Genomic DNA, 20,563 nt, shown 5'->3' on the forward strand with positions numbered 1-20,563 from the left:
TTATTGCTATTATTATTATTATTTATTGTTATTTTTTATATTTTTTTTACAAGAGAAAACTAATTGATTATTAAATGTTCGATTAATTGTATGATTATAATTTTTATTATTATTAATCAATTAATGCTTTGATGATTATTTTTATTATAATGTTTTATATATTTCTTTTGCTGCAAAAATTTATCGATTATTAACGAATCTATTAATATTATAATAATAATTATTTTTTTTATACTAATTGTTGTTATTATTAATCAATTAATGTTATGATTATTATTTGTTATAATTTTTTTATTATTTTTTATTTATTTATTTTACTGCAGAAATTTCGATTAATAAAAACTCATTTAATATAATAGCAGTTATTTATTTTTTGATTATTTTTTACTAAGTGTTCAATTAATTTTATGATTATTATTTTTTATTATTATTAATCAATTAATTTTATGATAAATATTTTTATTATAATTTTTTATATATTATAATTTTTTTTTGCAAAAATTTATCGTTCATTAAAAAATTAAGTAGTATCATAATAATTATTATTCATTAATATCTTTTTTACCGCAAAAATTTACCGATTTTCATGCAACATTTGTTCAGAAAAGGTAATTCAGCAAGCACATTCCGATTCACTTTACATTACAAATATACAACAACAACATAGACTTAATGTATGTACGTGTCCAGAATGCTACTAATTCGCGTTTAAATTAGACATAACAGCCAAATACGAATTTTCGTAATTCCAGAGCGAGCATTTTAAGGTTATTTATCGATTAATAAAATTAAAATCATGTTATTTATACTCTAAGCACCTTGGAAATAACTAATTTTAGCTGTTCGTCTTATTTTCTTTTTCAGCTCCTCATAATGTTTGACTTTAGTAGCTAAATCTTTGTTTTTAAGGGTTTTGACTCGAGAAATGTTTCTCAAATTTCACTTTCCAAGTCAACTATTGCATACGAATTGCTTTTAAATGAAGCTACAGTTATAAAAAAGATTTGAAAATGCCTTGCATATTGGTAAGCGTAATGAAATCTTAAAAAATGTTGCGAAAGGTAAAGACTTGAACACTTACTTTAGTGATATGGACGTAAATACTTATACTAAAGGCACATAACTAGTTGACGACACTTACATAAGATGCACGCATGGAAGTATGTGTGTGCGTATGCATGCATGTAGTAGCAGTCAAATAAAGAAAAAAGTCATTTTATTGCAACTGACTGACTTAAAGCATAAAATGTAAAAGTAATGAGTATAACTTCAAGAAACACATACAATATTATGCTTGAATGTACATATGTATGTATGTAATAAATTTAGTATAACAAAAATATGTAAGTATGCACGTAAGTGAGTATATAATCTCGGTTCAGTTAATTGTTAAACTTATTGTAAACAGTCTTAAATTTTCACTAAATTACATAACACAAATATGTAGGCATATCTGCATGTAAGTCTATATGTATTTAAGTATGTATAACGACGAATAACATATAAATTTTTGATGAAAATGCAGCAAGTATGCAACTGCGCATACATGTGTGGGTATGTGTGTATCTAATTATGCGGCCGCAGCTGTCAAACTGCAGCGCACGCACGGCAATTGTTTTTTGTTTTTTAATATTTTGAAGTTTCACATTAAATGCGCGCAGTCTCTTCGTTTTCGTTTTAACCGTTATAACATTATTTCGAGCAATCAATGATCAATTTGCTCGATGAGTCATCTGATGCATTTGCGCTAATATTGCCACCGTCCAACTTATTTGAGTATTTCGAGCGTCGTTTACTCGCCAATTGTGGCAGATCCGAGTGGTGTTTGCGCACGTGCACACCGAGATTGCCACGTTGCTTCGACTTGTATGGGCAGTAGGGACATTGATGCGAGGGTTCTTTGCCGCCGCACTCGACATTCTCGTGGCGTCGCAATGTTGACTTCCAACGGTACTTTTTGCCACAATGACGACACTCGTAAATGGGTTCGGGTCCCTCATTGCTGTTTTCGTTATTGCCGCCTTCTTGGCTACTCGCCGCGCCGAACGAGTTGGCACCGTTTTCAACACCGAGCGTGTACTCTAGATGGCGGAATGCCTGTGAATGTGCACCGAACATGAACTTTTGCGAGTCGTCCGACATATAATCGGTATTTGAGGCTGTTAAATGTGGTGAGGACGAAGAAGCGCCGCTCGGTTGGTAGACACCGGGCATGGAAGAATTGTTATAAGTGGGTTTGTTACCCTCGACCAAGTGTATGTCCTCGAAACCGTTATAGCGTGAGTCATCTTCGTCATCGCCATCGCCGGCGTCCATTTCGTTTGCCGTATTCTCGGCTGCACTTTCCGATTTGAGACGTCGTTGACGTAAAAAATTCTCCAATATTTTCGAAGAAAATGTATTTGCGGCGCTCGCATCACCGACATTACCATTATTCGCATCGACTGGTCCATTCATCTTCAGCAGCTCTTGTGTGCGCAATTGTTGTTGGAAATTATTGTAGCCATCACGTAGGAGTGCTGCGGCAAGCACGGCCGCCGGTGGCAAGACATCACAGCCGGCGGGCATAACACCAGCTGGTGAACCATTATTTTGGCTGTTAAGTGCATTGGCGCGTTCCAAAGCACTACTCAAGGGTGCTAAAGAAGGGATTTGGGCATCGGTCAATGTGGGCACCGGCTTAATCACCGAGGAGCCGACACCGAGACCCGCATTAGGTAGCATGGGCATCACCTGTCCGGTTGTCGGATTTATAACGGGTTTTATATCGAGCGGTTCACCATTCGGTGTCACCACTACCGATGTTGGTATGGCATTTAAGGGTGGCATTGCGCCGGCAGCAAATCCGTACAAATTATTGTCGGCTTTTGTGCTTGTAGCTTGCATTATATTTGCATTCTCAGTGGCTTGATGAAATGCTGCTTGCTCAACGGTACCATTATTCTCTGATGTTACCGCCGTCTTTTGCTGTTGTTGTTGTTCCTCTTTCGCTGCGAACAACATTTCATCATTTTGCAAGTTTTTTGGCTCGTTCACTGCAGCGGCAGCGCCTTTGGTGGCAATAGCCGCTATGCTCGATGGCTCGTGACCCTCAGCCGACGTGGGCGAAGTTTGTCTAAACTTGGACGCTGCAGTCTGTTGGTTCTTTGGTGCATTAGCTACGTTTGCTTTGTACAGATTGATGAGCATATCTGACACATCCGTCATGGACATATTTTTCCGACACAAATTCGCTGGCATAGTAACTCGCTCGGCTTGAATTTGCGGCGACAATCCGGGCACGAGCCCGGTCGCAGTTTCTGGCGGCATGGCGGCGCTGGCGCTGGTGCTGGCGTTGCGCACGTTGAGTCGCTTGGCGCCGTGTGTGTTGAGTATGGAACGCTGGCATGATTTCTGTATCAAGACGCCTTGCGGCGAGGTGTTTTCCTTGTGCGGCTGCGTTGGTTTGCGGCTAAAATCTGAAATACGCAAATTGTGTGATTAAAAATTTATGAAAATTAAATTTCTGTTAAAGTAAACATATGTACATACATATGTATATGTAAATGTGTTATGAAATTGATGCTGCGTGAAGAAGTGAGGTTAAATGTTATGTAAAGTGAAGGGGTTAGCATGCAATGTACAAAAAAATTATATGGGGTTAATATTATCATTAAACTAAAATTAAATTAATACGAATGTCTAAACACTAACAATAATAAAAATAAAAGTTTAAGAAATTATTAATTCTTAAATTCAAATAATTAAACAAAAATTTACATGCACAATAAAAATATATAAAGAAATAAATAAAAATACAAACAAGCAAATAGAAACGCTTACATATAATTATAAAAAATATAAAATTATAATATAGAATAATAAAAATATTTAATATAAAAAATGTTGTATGACTAAAATGAAAATAAAACAACAATGTCATGATTTTTTTTATGTATTTAATATATTTTATTACACAGTGCAGCGTGAATCGCATGAATGTAGGTGTTTCTGTCTAAAAAATATAAATATAAATAAATTTAAAAATTATTACAATGTTTAATAAAGTTGTTTATGATTTTATAGAATATAACAAAAAAATATAAATAAAATTATATAGAATTATTAATAATAAAATAATTATAAATTTAAAGAAAATTGAAATTTAATGATTAATTAGACTTTAATAAATCTGCAATTTTAAGGTATAAACAAATATTAAAAAAGAAATTGTAATAACTTAAATATTAACTTAATCTGCTTGCTACTCAAAACACAATAAGAAAATAATATATAATGTTGTATAAAACAATTGTAAACCAAAATGATATAATTATTAATAAAACATTTGTAATAATAATAGTAGAAATAGTAATAATAATAAAATAATAATAGCCAAAAATATAATAATAATAATAATAACGGAATAACAATGACCTAAATAAAAATACAAAAAATAAAATAATTATATTCAAGATATTGGAAAATATTTTTTTCAAAAATTCTTCTCTCAGATCACTTTTAGTAATTTATAAAATTTAAACAATCCTACATTCTCGGTTTTCAAATTATTATTTTAAAACATAAAAAGTCTAAAATTATTACAAATTCACTCTCCGCTTGAGTTTATGTGCATATGTAATTTAAAACAAGAAAACCCCCTAAACTTTGGTTGCAGCAATACAAAAGATGACTTAAAGAACCCCGTCCCCATGGCACTCGCGTCTACATAACCGGAACGTAACTGGATTTTTTTCCGGTCAAGGACTGTCAACTCGGCAGAATTCTGCCGCTACAACAACAACAATTGTTAGAGAACCCGATTTTCATCGGTCTGTTTGTAAGGCAGCTATATGTTATAGTGTTCCGATCTAAACATTTTCTTCTTTTCAAAATTTTGTTAAGATATCTCGTCAAATACAAAGCTTTTCATAAAAACACTTAATTTCGATCGTTCAGTTTGCTTGAAAGCTGCTTGTTATAGTGGTACGATCACAATAATTTCTTCGAATATTGTATAGATTTCTTGGGCAGTCATCCATACGGAATTTCTTGAAGAAATCTTATCAAATACAAACACTTGATTCCGATCGATTTGCAACAGTAATCCGATCTAAGCAATTTGAATCCGATCCGATAGAGGAATAGTGCCGAGTTGACAGTCCTTGGTCAGACCAGACCCGATAATAGGAACCGATCGGTCAATTTATATGGCAGCCATATTCTACAGTGATCTGATATAAGCAGTTCCGACAAATAAGCAACTTCTTGGGGAGATAAACACATGTGCGAAATTTCAGATTAATATCTCAAAAACTGAGGGACTAGTTCGCGTGTTTGCCCTCTTCAGGTTATTAATATTTGAAAGAAACTGCCAATTCAGCGCAAATAATTTTTGTTCTTAAGTGTTTCACGTATTAAAATTGTATTTTTGTGCTTGTAGTGACTAATAAATTCTTCAAGAATTTTTCAAAAATATATGTTGTGGAACATACATATGTATACATTTGTAGCAAGCCTTCGTATAATCATATAAAACTAAGCTTCACCATATATAGTATATTTGTAATTTCCATCATTATATTCTAAGTCGTGTTTTGTTACGAAAATATTGCGCTTTTTCATTTAACACACTTATGTATGTGGAAGTTGTGGAACATATATAGCAAGCTTCAATAAAATGATATAGTATTAAGCGCTACCACGCCCATTTTATAATTGACATGATTTTGCTCCAAGTCGAGCTTTATAACAAAAATATTGAGATTTTAGATTTTTTCACTGTTTTGTGGAATTTGTGGAACATACATATGTGACCAAATTCGTGATTTCTATTTGCTGTAACAGTCTTTGCTAACGAATAGATTGCAAAAATTTTACAAGAGATTTTAGATTGTTATATAATGTATATGTACATATATAAATCTTGAACTACAGGTGAAAAATACACTTGTGCAACAAGTTGCGCTTGGTTATGAAAAATATACGCCCTTATGCTAGAAGTTCGATATTTTACGCTAAATACAAAAAAGTCGTTTAAGTCATATTTAGAAAAAAATTATACTTATTTGCAATATTTAAATATTATTTTGCTGTTAACTTCGTTAAGTGCGAGTTTTTGGCTTGAAATATAGTAATGTATGCAACAATTTGGATGATAAACATTACGGAAGATGTGCAAATTGTATGATCGGATGATTTGTTGTTAATTTGCTATCGACTTCGACGACATAAGGCTTATACGCTTACTAACTTACGAGTCAAATAACGCCTGCAGGTAGTTTGAACGCTGTACATACATATGTATATGTATATAAATATGTGATGTATATAAATATGTGATTTTCTGTAGAGCTTGAGCTTGCTGCCTAATCCTGGTTTTCGAAATTTCCTGCGAAAAAGAAAGACAAAAGAGAAAATAGATTAGTTTTGCTAAGGTACTGAAACCGGTTTCACAATGTTGTCACTTTCGCTGGCACGTAACGCTAAATCTTGACCTAGAAAAATAGAAAGATAGAGAGAGAATAGATTAGAACGGTGTTATAACATGTGTATGTGTGCGTGTGTGCATTGATATTTGTACAAATGTGTTTGTGTATCTATGCATATGGCACGGCGGCAGTGCTGAAACACAGGATTGCTGCTTGACGCTCGGTGTGTAGCTGTGAGTATTCAGTTTGGAAATGCATTTCCTTTACAGATTCGACTTAATTAAGCTATAAATGCATTTTAATTTACTTAATTTAGTTGAAAAAGTTGATTTGGGCAAAATTTTGTTGCTATGAATAATAATTTTATATAAAATTTATTTAAATTTTAAAATGTAATATTAAATATATAGTTTTGAAATGCATTTGTTGCATAAAATGTGATTTTATTTGAAAAAGAGTGCTTTAAAATCACTTTATGTATTTTTCTTTACTTCACATGCACAAAACTGTCTTGGCAAATGGTTTATTTATTGTTTTTATTTATTTCTTATTTACTACAGTTTATATTTTTTTTATATGTACATATATCACTACACTTTAAAAATATTTTTTGCACTTGTAGCTCGCAAGTAGGCACTGCGCACTATTTTTTAGCGTTTTTTTTGGTGTATTTTCACTATTTATTTTGCATTTTGCTACACAAAAAATCTTTGTTTATACAATAATTAAAGTTTATTTATACAATAATTACACGAAAGCACCGTAATTAATTAATTACAAATTAATTTTAATGTTAAAAAAATTAAAAAATATTTTTAATTTCCAAAAATTGTATATAATTGTTTTATAGATTTATTTTTAAAAGCACTTCACACCAAAATTTTTTTTTTTAATCATCAAAATAATTTTTGTATAATACTTTTAAAGCTCCAGAAGCTTTAGTTTATTTTAATTATTTCCATACGACACACAGCTACACACAAAACGTAAAGAAGCGTCGCTACAGTACCACTCGTGTTTCAGCACTGCGCTTACGAAAAAAATATTTAACTTAATTTTCTAAGCGTTACTTCGATTTTCGTAGAATCACAGGCATGTATCCATAAGTATATCTCCAGATACGTATGTACGTATGCATGTGCGGCGCTGTGTGCATACAAAAGCCTGCATGTATGCATTTCGAACGCAAACCCACACACACACAAACATGTAAATAGAAAAAGGTCGGAGGCAAAATAGTAATGCGTCGATCACAGAAGCTATTTTCAATCCTGCCACAGAGGATATACACAACACTGCAAAGATCACACAAATTCACATACATATGTATCTAGCTAGCTGCATAGTAAATCTGGCTGTATATGCGCAGGCGGTGTCCACACACTGTTGCACCGCTGCAAGCAGCTGCCGCTGTATTGTTGTTGTTGCTGCGCCTGACTTTATCGCAAATACCTGCATATACATGTATGTTGTATGTAAACATATATACATCCATATATAAACATTTCTCCATGTATACACAAACCGAAATCTAGGTCTGAAGTTATCCTTGACACCAGCATAAGAGAAAGAGAGAAAGTTTGAGCATGCGCCATATATACCCTGCAGCTACTATATACACATACACACAAGCCCACAAATATGTTTAAATAAATGGAAATGCAAGCAGGAAAAACGCTTTGCAAGCCTGTTGCAAGTGTTCGTGCGACAGGATCGGCAAAATGAGGCATTTTCTTCAAAATGCAATTCAACTATACACCTTCATACATGCATACATATGTCTGCTTATTTTCCAAATGTACAAATAAGCCTTTGCAAGTAACATTTCGCCTTCAAATTTGTTGTTTTCAAGCACAAGCGACACATATAACACACATACACATGCATATGCAGCAGCAAAAGTGCACATTTGTGTTTGGATGTAGGCAGCTAGTAGGTACTAGAATATTTGGAAAACAATTGCAGCTATTTCTCGGAATTGTTGCCTTCCTGCGACGGCTGTGTCTACGATTTTCGTTGTATTCGATACGATTTTCCAACATGAGCACAGTTGGCAAAAGTTAAGAAACCGACTGTTGATCCTTTTTGTATGCATCGCAGTACGTGCGTATGTATGTACCGTATAAGTGTAGCTATATTTATGATGAGGCTGCGCGTTTAATGTGCCCAAAGACAAACTTGGCAAACTGGAAAATAGTTTTCAAAGCCTGACGTAGGCAGTTGTGTTATTATGTGTGTATGTATGTATTTATACTTAAAGTGTATGTATCTACAAAGAAATGTGTACAAATAGCGTTGTGCATGCATTTAAGCATATGCTTAAACAGAAATTTGCAGTTTTTCATTAAAATTTCGTTTTTCAATTTTTAATTTTTCCATTTTATTTTTTATGTATTATTGGCCAAAATAATAAAAATAACTGTTTTTAGCGAAATTTAACTGTGCTTGTTCTTTAAACTTGCAGAATTTTCAATTTCCGTGTAAAGAATTTGTATGTTTGTTTATATTTTTGAAAATTATGCGGACTTATATTAATTTTTTGCTACAAACTGATGGTTGTTGGTATTTAATATATGCTATGCACATATGTACACACAATATATATTTTAGTATATAAAAACTTATTTTAGGTTGTATTACTTTTAATTTGCTTCTATTTCGCATTTTTGTTCAAGATAAACATATTTATAAGCAGGGTTATGTTAAAAAATAATTGGATTAGCATCGGTATAATATACATATATATATATAATATATGTATGTATATAGAATAGAATTATGTAATTCAGGAAATCTTTATAAAAAATTATTTTGAAATTGCTAAACCAAAATACCGGATTAAAATATTAAAAATAAATTTTTAACTCAAATAAATATTCAAATTTATAATTTCAAATTATTTATATTTATAAATTATATATTTATAATTATAAATTTTAATATTATTATTATTTTTTAATTGAGATTGAGAAATTAAAAAAAAAACAATTTTAACCCAAATAAATATCCCAAGTTTATCATTAAAAGAATTTATATGTAATTATAAAACTATTATTTTTTATTTAAATTTTGTCACCGAAATGGCATTAAAATTCTGAAATTTTTTAACCCATATTTTGTTTATAAAAATATTGCAACCCTGCTTACAATAAAGTATGTACAAATGTAAATATATACATTTATTAGAATGTACATTTCTTTACTTTTGGCAGCAGTATTATTTCATTTTGAAATCAAATTATACATAAAACATATACACATGTATATATATTTATATATAAACTAAAACTTGCGGAACAAATATTACTTAATTAGACGACTACAACAACAAAACATGAAACACAAGCAAAAAAGTACACATATAACTTCAACAGATGCCAGCGCTTTCACGAATACATACTATAAAATGTTCCAAAACAACCGTTAAACAATCTACTGCCTCGTTAATAACATAAATCTTGCACAACAATTTTATAAAATTTACTTTTTCAAGTTTTATTATTAACATAAAAAACTTAAACAATCTGCCATTGTAACAAATTTGGCTTGCTCATAATAGTACAGTTATATATTTGATAGTTGAAACATTCTGTTTTGTTTACAGGGCACTGTTACGCATTTTTCATTACTTTCTATATGTGTATGTATGTGAAAATAAGTTGTTGTGGCGCTGCTAAAGTGTGAAATACCACATGCCACTTGAAATAATTCTTAGCATATTTGTCGAAAATGTTATACAATACAAAATATATGAGTATGCATGTTGCTCTACGCTTTTTTTCTGTCTACGAACAGGCCCCAAAACAAAAATGCATTATAATTTTATTTAATTTTTAATTTTAAGTTACGCTCAGTGGCTTAATTAAAGCTGTTTTATTTAGTCAACACGCGGCAAGTATGTATGCACTTATACCAAAGTACGTACATATGCATATATCTATGTAGCAGTATGCGCTAATTATAGGTGACTTATATCAAAACCGAATGCTCCTTGCGCATGTGCTCGTTGAGAAAAGCTTGCGAGCGATAGACACGCGAGCAGAGCGGACAACGATTGGTCTCGAATTGCGACAGCCGCTTCGAGCTTTGTCGCGGCAACTTGCCCGATCGATTTGCATATAAACTATCTGTATTGACGAGCAGATTTTTACGTAAAGTCGGCATGATGCGCTCCAACGATTGCACCGACGAAATAGAGGCCAATTGTTGTAGTGCAATGAGCGCGGTTGGATTGTTGGCGATGCCTTGTTCGTCGGCCGCAGCGGTTAACGAAGTGGCCACATGCAAATCGGTTTTCAATGTATTCTGTTGTGCCTCTATGAGCGAGCCGCCGCTGCTGCTGCTGCTGCTGTCGTAATTGGGGTGGCATGGCTGTTGTTGTAGCTCAGCCAATGCCGCCGTTGTCAATTTGCTTTTACTGGTCGCTGCATTGCCGAGATTTGCCGAATCGCGTCGTGTTTGGCGGCGCAAATTGTACTTACTCGTGGTGATCGTTATGCTGTCCAAGGAGATGGTGTCTGGAAAATAGCAGAAAGTTGTTGAATTTTTAGTGTTGGTAAAATTATAAGTACATATGTATAGTTTATATATATAGAAGCATGAGCTTAAATAATTTACATAAGTATGAAAAAATATAAAGTAAATAAAAAATTATAAATTTAAATATGTATGTATGTAGTTGCATTGAAAAAATAATGAGCGACAGCGTAGAAAAATAAGAAAACAAAAAATGAAGAGTTTGCACACAATATATTTTATACTAAACATATTCAAATGACATACATAAAATGTAAATAAATATTTTTGATATAATATATAACTGCCCCTATACACCGATTTTTAAGAAATTTCATTAAACTAATCGAATTTTCATAAAAGCTCACTATTTTTGGTATATCATAGACTGTTTGTGCTTAAAAGCTCGTAGGTCAACATTAACATCCCAAATTCATTAATTATTTTATAACTATTGCAATTTTATTTAACCTAATCAAATACAAAAACAAAATTTTTAATTTAAAAATTATCAATTCATAAACCTTTTGTGCTTAAAAGCTCTTCGGTCAACATTAACATCCAAAATTTATTAATAATTTAAAATTATTGCAATTTTTTTTACCTAATTAAATAAAAAAACAATTTTTTTAATAATAATAATAAATTTTAATATCTACACTTTTTTTTACCTAATTAAATATAAAAGCAATTTTTTTAATAATAATAATAAATTTTAATATCTACACTTTCTATGGTTAAACGCTTTTCGATCAAAATTTAAATTAGATTAAAAAGTAATATAATAAATTCATTAATTATTATACTAATATTGAGACTTTATTCAACTTAATCAAATACCAAAACAAACAACATTTTTCAAATACAAATCTATAATTCCTAAACTTTTTGTTATTAAAAGCTCTTCGGTTAGCATTTATATTAAAAGTCATTAACTATTCCATAAATATTGCATTTTTATTTAGCCGTAAGCCTAGTTGTAACCTCAAAGTGAACAATTACTTGACTGCTACGATAATTTTTAAGATATACATACATATACAACAAACAGGTGTAACTTTATATATGTATATACATATGTACATATATTTAGCATCAAAAAAGCGCATTTTATTTTACAAAAAACTACACAACGATTCTGGAAACTATTTATGCTTTGAATTCCTGTCACATAAGTTGAAAATATTAGTTTTCGAAAGTCTAACTATTTAAGAGACAGGTACTGCACTGTAGAATGAAAGACAACAAACAAAATACCTTGACCTTCAAAGCACGCAAGTCTTTTGTTTTGTTTGTATTTATATTACTGTACAATTTTAATGACCATAGACCTAAATAGTAAAATAAAAAAAAATATTTCTCAAAGCTAAAATAGTCTAAAATTACCAAAATCCCTCATATAAAAATCCATTATTTGTCCACTAGGTAGCAGTAAATTCATATGTGTATATATATTTGTATGCATAAATTGTAGTAACTGTCTATTACAATACACACAAAAATAATAATACAACATTCTTCCATTTTTTTTTAAATATCAAAATAATACTTAAAGTAAAGTGTTAATTTCAGTCAGCCCATAAATAAATATGTATGCAGTCACGTGTTTGTTTCATTTCCAAATGCAAAAACACAAAGTTCAGCTCACAACTCGTTTTGTGTTGATACCTAAAAAAAGAGAGACAAATATTAGTTTTAAGTTCATAAATTGTTTTTTACACATTTCAACAAGTAATTCACATACATATTTACATTATTTACATTCCACACCTTGTTCATTAAATAGAAAGCTCGCTTTTACATACATAGTACATATGTGTTTAAATTTTATTTTTATTTTTGTAACTGCTTGAACATCGCACTCGTCTAATAACACTAATGATTCTTTATATATGTATTTGTAGAAGAAAATATGCCTCTTTACACTTCAATAAATAAATACATATAATTAAATAAATGCATAAAACGCTGCCTTTTGAAGTCTTACGACACAATAGCTGCCAATATTGACCAATTTAAAAAAAAAATAGTTGACAAATAAACAGCACAGAATTTGTTGGTGAATTTCACTTACTTATAAATAGACATACATACAAATATCGTATTTTATAATTTATTGCTGTTTCTCTTTTTTATTTACATTAAAATTATGATGCCTTATTGTTGTTGTGGAGTTGTAACTGCTTAGAGGCTTACGTTCAATACACACACATCAGTACATTTATTTAAAATATTATTAATAATTAATACTAATATTATTATTAATGCTTAAAATATTTTTTTTTACTCATTTTAAGATTTTTGGCTTGTTAAGTTTACTTCGATTAATTCATATGTCTGTTTTAAAACATATGTTTTACTTCAGTCTACATATTACACAGGTTTTTAAATAGTAATCAATAATACATACTTAGTTTTTACATTAGTATTTACAATAGTTAGAATAGTCACTGGTGAATGCAAACAAGGATTTCGAGCGACAAAGGCGAAATATAAGTAAACTGTGGGTCGAGATAGTAAAAAAATAATGAATAAAAATAAAATAATAATAAGAAAATAAAATAAATTAAAATGCTTTTAATTTTAGTTGAATATATAATTTATAAATGAAAAAATTATAAAAAAATATCAATTAAGATACTTTTAATTTAAAATAAATAAATTTCAAACAAGATATAATTAAGCAAAATATATAGCAAAAAAAAAGTAACAATTTTAATAATACAGCATAAGAAGTATATAATTTATACGACAAAATATATAACAGAAAATAGACAAAAATACTGTTCGTTCATAATAATAACCATACTAGTAAGCTGGAAGTTAAAATAGTAAGAAAAAAGTATTACCTCAAACGATTTTTTTGTTTTGAAATTTTTTAAATTAAAATATATTAATATGAAAAAATATTCAATGCACAAAAATAAAAAAAAAACGTATTGAAAATATAAATATTTTTATTTTTTAATTTAATTTGAATTTAATTTTTTAAATAAGAACTAGTAAATGTTTGAAAAGCGTAAAAAATTAAAATAAACTGTTATAAACTCATGGTAGTTAAAATGTAAAATATATAAAAAAAATATTCAATGCAAAAAAATTAAAAAAAAAATTTGTATTCAAAATATAAATAATATAATAATTCCGTAAAAGCATTATACATAGTTCCTTTTAATATGTATTATGAAAAGTTTCATTCACTTACTATAAAAAATACAGTAAAAATTAAAAAATTTTAAAATAAAAAAATATTTTGCAATAAAATGATGATCTTAATAAAATATAATAATAAGCTTAAATAAGAAAAGTCAATATAATAATTAACTAATAGCATCATAGCTCCTTTTAATATGTGTTATGAAAAGTTTCATTTACTTACTATAAAAAATTACAGTAAAAATGAAAAAAAGAAAAATATTAAAAAATATAATATATTTAAAAATAAAGAAATAAATAATATTTTGCAATGTAAATTATGCTCTTAATAAAATATAATAATAATATTAAAAAAGAAAACTCAATATAATAATTACTCGTAATATATACATATGTGTATGTTATGAAAAGTTGCATTGGTTGACTATAAAATATTTAAGTTAAAAATTAAAAAATATACATATGTACATATATAAATATTGTTTTTATATTTTGGAATACTGTTAATTAATAAAGACTAGCAAAATTAACACTAAGTTTTTAAAGGACTTTTAAAAAAATTACACTTAATAAAATATAATAAAAATCGTAAAAAAGTTCAACCACAAAGTATTTTCCCATTACTTTCTGTATTCTTCATTTAATTTGTTCACAAATGGCTTTATAGTTCATATTCATATATGAAAAAATTATAAAACTTAATTATGTAGGAAATGTTAAATAAATTCGTAATATTTTAACACGTTGGCTTCCCGTTCTCTCACTGGTAAACACGACACAAAACTGCCCCAGGCGCCACGGTATCTCTGGTGATACACGCTTAGGCCAAAACGCAACATGTAGTTTTTTGCTTGGCACCTGGAAGTAGATTTTTGTGGCAAAAAAAAAAAGATTTTTTTTCGTAATACACTAGGATCACCGGTAATACACTAGGAGCGAACGTGTTAATGTTGAAAACTTAAACTCGAGCTGGACAAAGAAGCTTCATGTAAGCAAAATGGTTTGATTATACTAAAAATTGGTATGAATTGAAAATATTCGTGTTGAACAGTCATGTAAGTTGTACACGTGTCGCAGATTTTATGACAATATGGCCAGCATGTTTTGTTGATCACTAATGCATACAAACAACAAGAAAAAAAGTTAACTTCGGTTGTACCGAAGCTAATACACCCTTCACAGGTGCTTTTCTTTTAGTAACTATGTGTTCAGTTTGTATGGAAGCTATATGCTATAGTAAACCGATCTAACCAATTTCTTCGGAGATACCATTGTTGCCTTAGAAGATAATCTATACCAAATTTGGTGAAGATACATTGTCAAATGTGAAAGTTTTCCATACAAGAACTTGATTCCGATCGTTCAGTTTATATGGCAGCTATGTGTTATAGTGGTCCGATATCGGCCGTTCCGACAAATGAGCAGCTTCTTGAAGAGAAAATGACGTTTGCAAAACTTCAAAAATATATCTAAAAAACTGAGGGACTAGTTCGTATATATACAGACGGACGGACGGACGGACGGACAGACAGACAGACGGACATGGTTAAATCGACTCAGCTCAACATACTGATCATTTATATATATACTTTATAGGGTGTCCGACGCTTCTTTCTGGGTGTTACAAACATCATGACAAACTTAATATACCCTGTTCAGGGTATAAAAATAGTTTTAATGCATTATATGAGCCTCATAGTTTCAAGTTGGCAAGTTTCAAATATGCTAAGTAGCAATTGTAATAAAAAATATATTTAAAAATTCCAAGCCTCATCAAAAACATTTATAATATTAAAAAAAAAAATATTTTAAAAAAATATATAAACATATTTAATTAAAAATAATCAGCGAAAAACTTTGAAACTGTCATCAATAAAAAGATAAAGAGTTCGATACTCCAAGGTGGAATTTAACACCAGTGTGATTGACTGCGAAGTGTCGCTTAAACGCAACAATAAATAAACCGTTAAACTACAGTTTTCAACTGGCTACCAAATATAAATTAATTTGCACTATTTCGTTAAGATTTTGCTACTTCAAAAGTTCTCATTTAAAAGTAATTTAAATGCTACTGGAAACCGCCATTTTATTCGGTGCTTAAACGTTGGTCCAACAGCATATCTTCACCACTATGCCCCGCATGCTTCTGCGAGACATGTTTACGCAAATCCGATTTGTATTTGCACTTATGCGGACAGAATTGGCACGCGACTGTTGGCGCCACACCGCACTCGTAGCGCTTGTGACGCTTCAGGGATCCCTTAATTTTGTACGACTTGCCGCACAAATTGCAAACATACTGCAGCTGAACTTCGTTGGCGTTGGGCACCAGTATCTTTGTGGGGCAATGCATGAGCGGCAACAGTTGCTTGTCCTGTGGCTCATGATTTTGCGATTTGTGCTCCTCGATGTGTTCCGCCTCCTGTTGCTCGAAAGCGTTGAGCACCGTGTCGCTGACCGCCTCAATGGCGGCCTTGTCCAACAACTCCAGCTCACGCGTGTTGCGCAACACTTCCTGCTGCTGCTGCTGTTGTTGTTGTTGGCGCTGTTGCTGCTGCTGCTTCTCACTCTCCACCAATGCGCTGATGACTTGCGATGTGTCCGCTGGCAAGCCGTCCACCGCATCGTATTGTATAACGTTGCGCAACATCATCTTCTCTTGGATTGTGTCGATTTTTATGAATTCCGTCTGTTGCTGCTGCGTCGTCTGTTGCCGCTGCGGATGGTGGTGGTGGTGGTGGTGTTGCTGCACCACCACACCCGTGCTGAGGCAATCATTCAGTGTGAAGTGTTGTTGTGTGCTCTGCTGACGATTCGACTGTTCCACGTGCGTGGCTGTTATATTGGTTTGTTGTGCCACCGTCACCGTGGGATTTAAACGCATATCCTTTACAATGTGTATGCGCTGCTTGGTACCTGCGGTGGCTAGCGTGCTCTCCGCGGTGTGTAGCAGTTGATGTTCCGCCTCGGGTATAGTGTACTTAATGGCGTTGCGCATCGTTTCTGTGGGTATTTCGACCACAACTGTGGCACCAGCCAGTAGATTGGCCTCGCTGGAGTTACCCTCGTCCTGTTGGTGGTGCAGCGCTTGGTGCTGCTGCACCGGCAACTGCGTATTCGCCATACTGGAAATGGTGCCGGTCGCATTGGTGGCGGTGTTCTGCAACGAATAGGGTACTGTCTCCAAGATTGTCCAATAACCATCGGAGGTGCCTGAAATTTACATAAAACAAAATAAATGATCTCATTAAAATTTTGTAAATAATGAATGGGTGATGCGTTTGCAGCTATGTGCAAATGTTGTGAAAAATATTTGAATGACTTGCAAAGATGACAAATTAGTAGAGCTCGATTTTCAGTTTAACCTCACTTTTTATTAAACACTTACTTATGCTTATTATTTCACATATTTTAATAATTTTCTTTTTGTTTGAAATGTATAAATGTATAAGTACAAAAGTTTGCAACTGTAAGACAATTTTTTTTATTTGATTTGTAGTTTATTTTTATTTAGTTTTACCATTTACATACATATAACCTTAAAAAAAGTAACCACACATACTTATGTTGAGCAAAAATTTTGTGTTTCACTCTATTTAAATTAAAAAATAAAAATATTTTTAATTATAAACATACTTGTATAAATATTTTCTTAAGTTAAGCCCAGGCCTATATGAAAATTATTTGCTATTAAAGAACTGTGGCAAGGATCACGCACTCGTAGCAATTTTTTTTTTAATAAAAATATAGTTCTTCAGTAATAACGCATAAATTATGTTAAATAACTGTATGTTAAACAGCTGTGGCAAATCAGAAATTGGCAAATGAAAAAAACTGGAGATGTTTATATAAAAAAGACCATGTTTTTATAAAAAGATGAATATGGAAATCTTCAAAACTAATATTAAAAATATTTTTTCCACATTTTTTTAGAAACAAAATCGATATTTTTATGCAATTTTTAATTGAAATTCCATCTAGATATTAGATATAAAATAAATAAAATAGATAAAAAAATAATGAAAAAAAGAAAATAATCCAAATAAACAACAAAAAATAAAGTAGATTTAAATTTAAAAATTAATGTTTTTTGGTGTTGTTATACATTTTTTAGGTTATAAAAAGGAAAATTTAGAAATATTTAAATTGAAAAAAAAATTATCAGGAAAAAAATTGATATCTTAATACAATTTTTTAACTGAAATCGAATATAGCCAGATATTAGATAAAAAAATAAAAAAATAATAGTCTGAAGCGAAATATTTAAAATAAAAAATTAAACAAAAACAAAAAAATTAAATTAAATAAAAATAAATAACAAAAAAATAATTTTTAGTTGAAAAATTAATGTTTTGGTGGTGTTTTCAGAAATTCTGAAATATTTGCAATTAATTAATGCAGGTTCTGTACATACATTTTTTGAGATTATTTACTAGAAAAACAATTCGATTAACTGAAATTATATAAAAAAAAATAATAAAAAAAATAAAAAATTAAATAAATTGAAAAACTAAAACAAAATAAAAAAAAATAAATAATTAAGTTAATTAAATAAAATGAAAAAATACAACAAAATATAAAATAATAATAAAATAAGAAATAATAAAAAAATAATTATAAAATAAAAAAATAATTACTCTCACTTTCATTATACTTTCAGCAAAAAATTATATTATTATATATAGCAAATAATTAAAAGAAAAATTGGAGCAACAGTTACTGTAACTTTAATTATCCATAGAACCAAAAAAAATATGTAGCAAATAATCTAAAAATTGCACGCAAAATTTTTGAGGTTAGTTTTCACAGGGCACATTTTTCGGCAAGTTGCCTGACATTACACTTCGAGTGTGGCCTTATCACATAAAAAAATAATTAAATATTTTTTCATACATATGTACATACGTTTACCTATACATTTTGTAAGGGTGTAAATAACAGTTAAACAATATTTAGCAAAAAAATGGCAAGATTCATTGAGATTTGACAAAATAAGTATAAATTTAAAATTGTCTAAAACAAATGCTTGTATACACTTGCACTACAGCGAAATGTCATTTAAAAGCAAATAACAAAAGTACAAAAATTAAGTGAAATGAATAGCAAAATTACAAAAATATTTACATAGAATGCTTGCAAGCCTATATTTCATATTGATTAACAAATTATATTGGAGCCTTAAAATTCCTGAGCGATCAGCAGAACCGATAAAATATTTGTATATATGTTTTTTATGTATATACTTATGTTTTAAAACTAATATTTTGTAAAATAAAATTATAAAAATTAATTAAAATTAAATGTAGTTTACTGTAGTTAAAACTTATTCGAAATATGTACGAAGAGAACAAAATTCGCTTCACAAGCTTTGCTTCAATAGTGTACAAATATGCGCAAATAAAAAGTTTTAAATTTTTTTAAAAATTTGCAGTTATTCTTTGTGTTTTCCTTTAAAATCTCAATTTTTTCGGTTTAAAGTACCACAAAATGTTTGGCGGTGATATAAAATTTTGAGGTTATACACAAACTTCAAAATGTCTGATACAAAACATATCAGCGGCGCCAAAGCATTACTTATAATTAAGCATAAATTAGGAAATTTCTGTGAAACGTATTTGAAGTGAAGTTCGTGACAATGTATACAGTGTTGTTTTTGGACTTTTTGAATATTTTTGAGCGCAGTCCTGAGCCAAATTTAACAGTTATACCTTGCTTTTACACAGTTGCAGCAAGTATTTACAGTGAAACCTCGATGTGGCGAACTTATTTTGAGAATGTTTTTGATATTTTTACATAATATACACATTTTATCTTTAAACAAGAGTAGCACAATTAAGGCTTTAAAAACACGTCTCAGCTTTTAAAAGCTTTTTTCTCGAAAATTCTTTGTAATAATTAATTTATTTTTAATATTACATTTTTATACATAACATAAAAAACTGAAAATTAATTGAAAATAATTTTGCAATAAAAACAAAAACTACAACCCATTAAAGCCTTTTTCCGAAATTTTTCCTGATAACGTATTTTTCCCCATCAGAAATTTAGCATTAAATTTTAAAATATTAAGCTATTAAAAATAAATTTAAAAATAATCAAAAATTAATTAAGAATAATTTTCAATTTATATTTATATTTATCTATTAATTATTAAATATTCAATATTAAATATTAATCATATTCACATTTTTAATTTTAATTAATCTCTTGCAATATTAAATTTTATAAAATTTACGCTGTATTTTTTAGTTAAAGCAAAAATTATTAAATATTTTTATTAGATTTGAGAAAAATATTTCTAATTAATTTTATATTTATTAATTATTTATATTTATCTATTAATTAATAAATTTTCAATATTAAATATTACTCCTATTCACATTTTTAATTTAAATTAAGCCAAATAATTGGTAATTATTATTTTTATTTGTTTTAATTTTTAATAATTTTTTAAAATAATTAAGTTATATGCGATCATTTTT

The 20,563-nt window shown here is 29.8% G+C and overlaps 2 protein-coding genes across 2 annotated transcripts in view; both read right to left on the reverse strand.

The window, feature by feature from the left end:
* Window positions 1-864: 864 nt before the first annotated feature.
* On the reverse strand, window positions 865-6,745 carry LOC126755487 (longitudinals lacking protein). Its single transcript, XM_050468087.1, has 2 exons — window positions 6,237-6,745; window positions 865-3,458 (listed from the first exon to the last, which is right to left on the reverse strand). Exons 1-2 carry the CDS (start codon window positions 6,274-6,276, stop codon window positions 1,693-1,695), a joined length of 1,806 nt encoding a protein of 601 aa, XP_050324044.1. The 5' UTR covers window positions 6,277-6,745; the 3' UTR covers window positions 865-1,692.
* Window positions 6,746-14,669: 7,924 nt separating this feature from the next.
* LOC126755484 (longitudinals lacking protein, isoforms F/I/K/T-like) overlaps window positions 14,670-20,563 on the reverse strand; it is a 116,254-nt gene continuing 110,360 nt past the window's right edge. The window contains exon 6 of the mRNA XM_050468083.1: window positions 14,670-17,294. Coding sequence (XP_050324040.1) covers window positions 16,168-17,294 — 1,127 coding nt within the window. The 3' untranslated portion in view covers window positions 14,670-16,167. The remainder of the gene's footprint in view (window positions 17,295-20,563) is intronic.

This window comes from Bactrocera neohumeralis, chromosome 4 (assembly GCF_024586455.1).
Source record: "Bactrocera neohumeralis isolate Rockhampton chromosome 4, APGP_CSIRO_Bneo_wtdbg2-racon-allhic-juicebox.fasta_v2, whole genome shotgun sequence".
Classification (NCBI taxonomy): Eukaryota; Metazoa; Arthropoda; class Insecta; order Diptera; family Tephritidae; genus Bactrocera; species Bactrocera neohumeralis.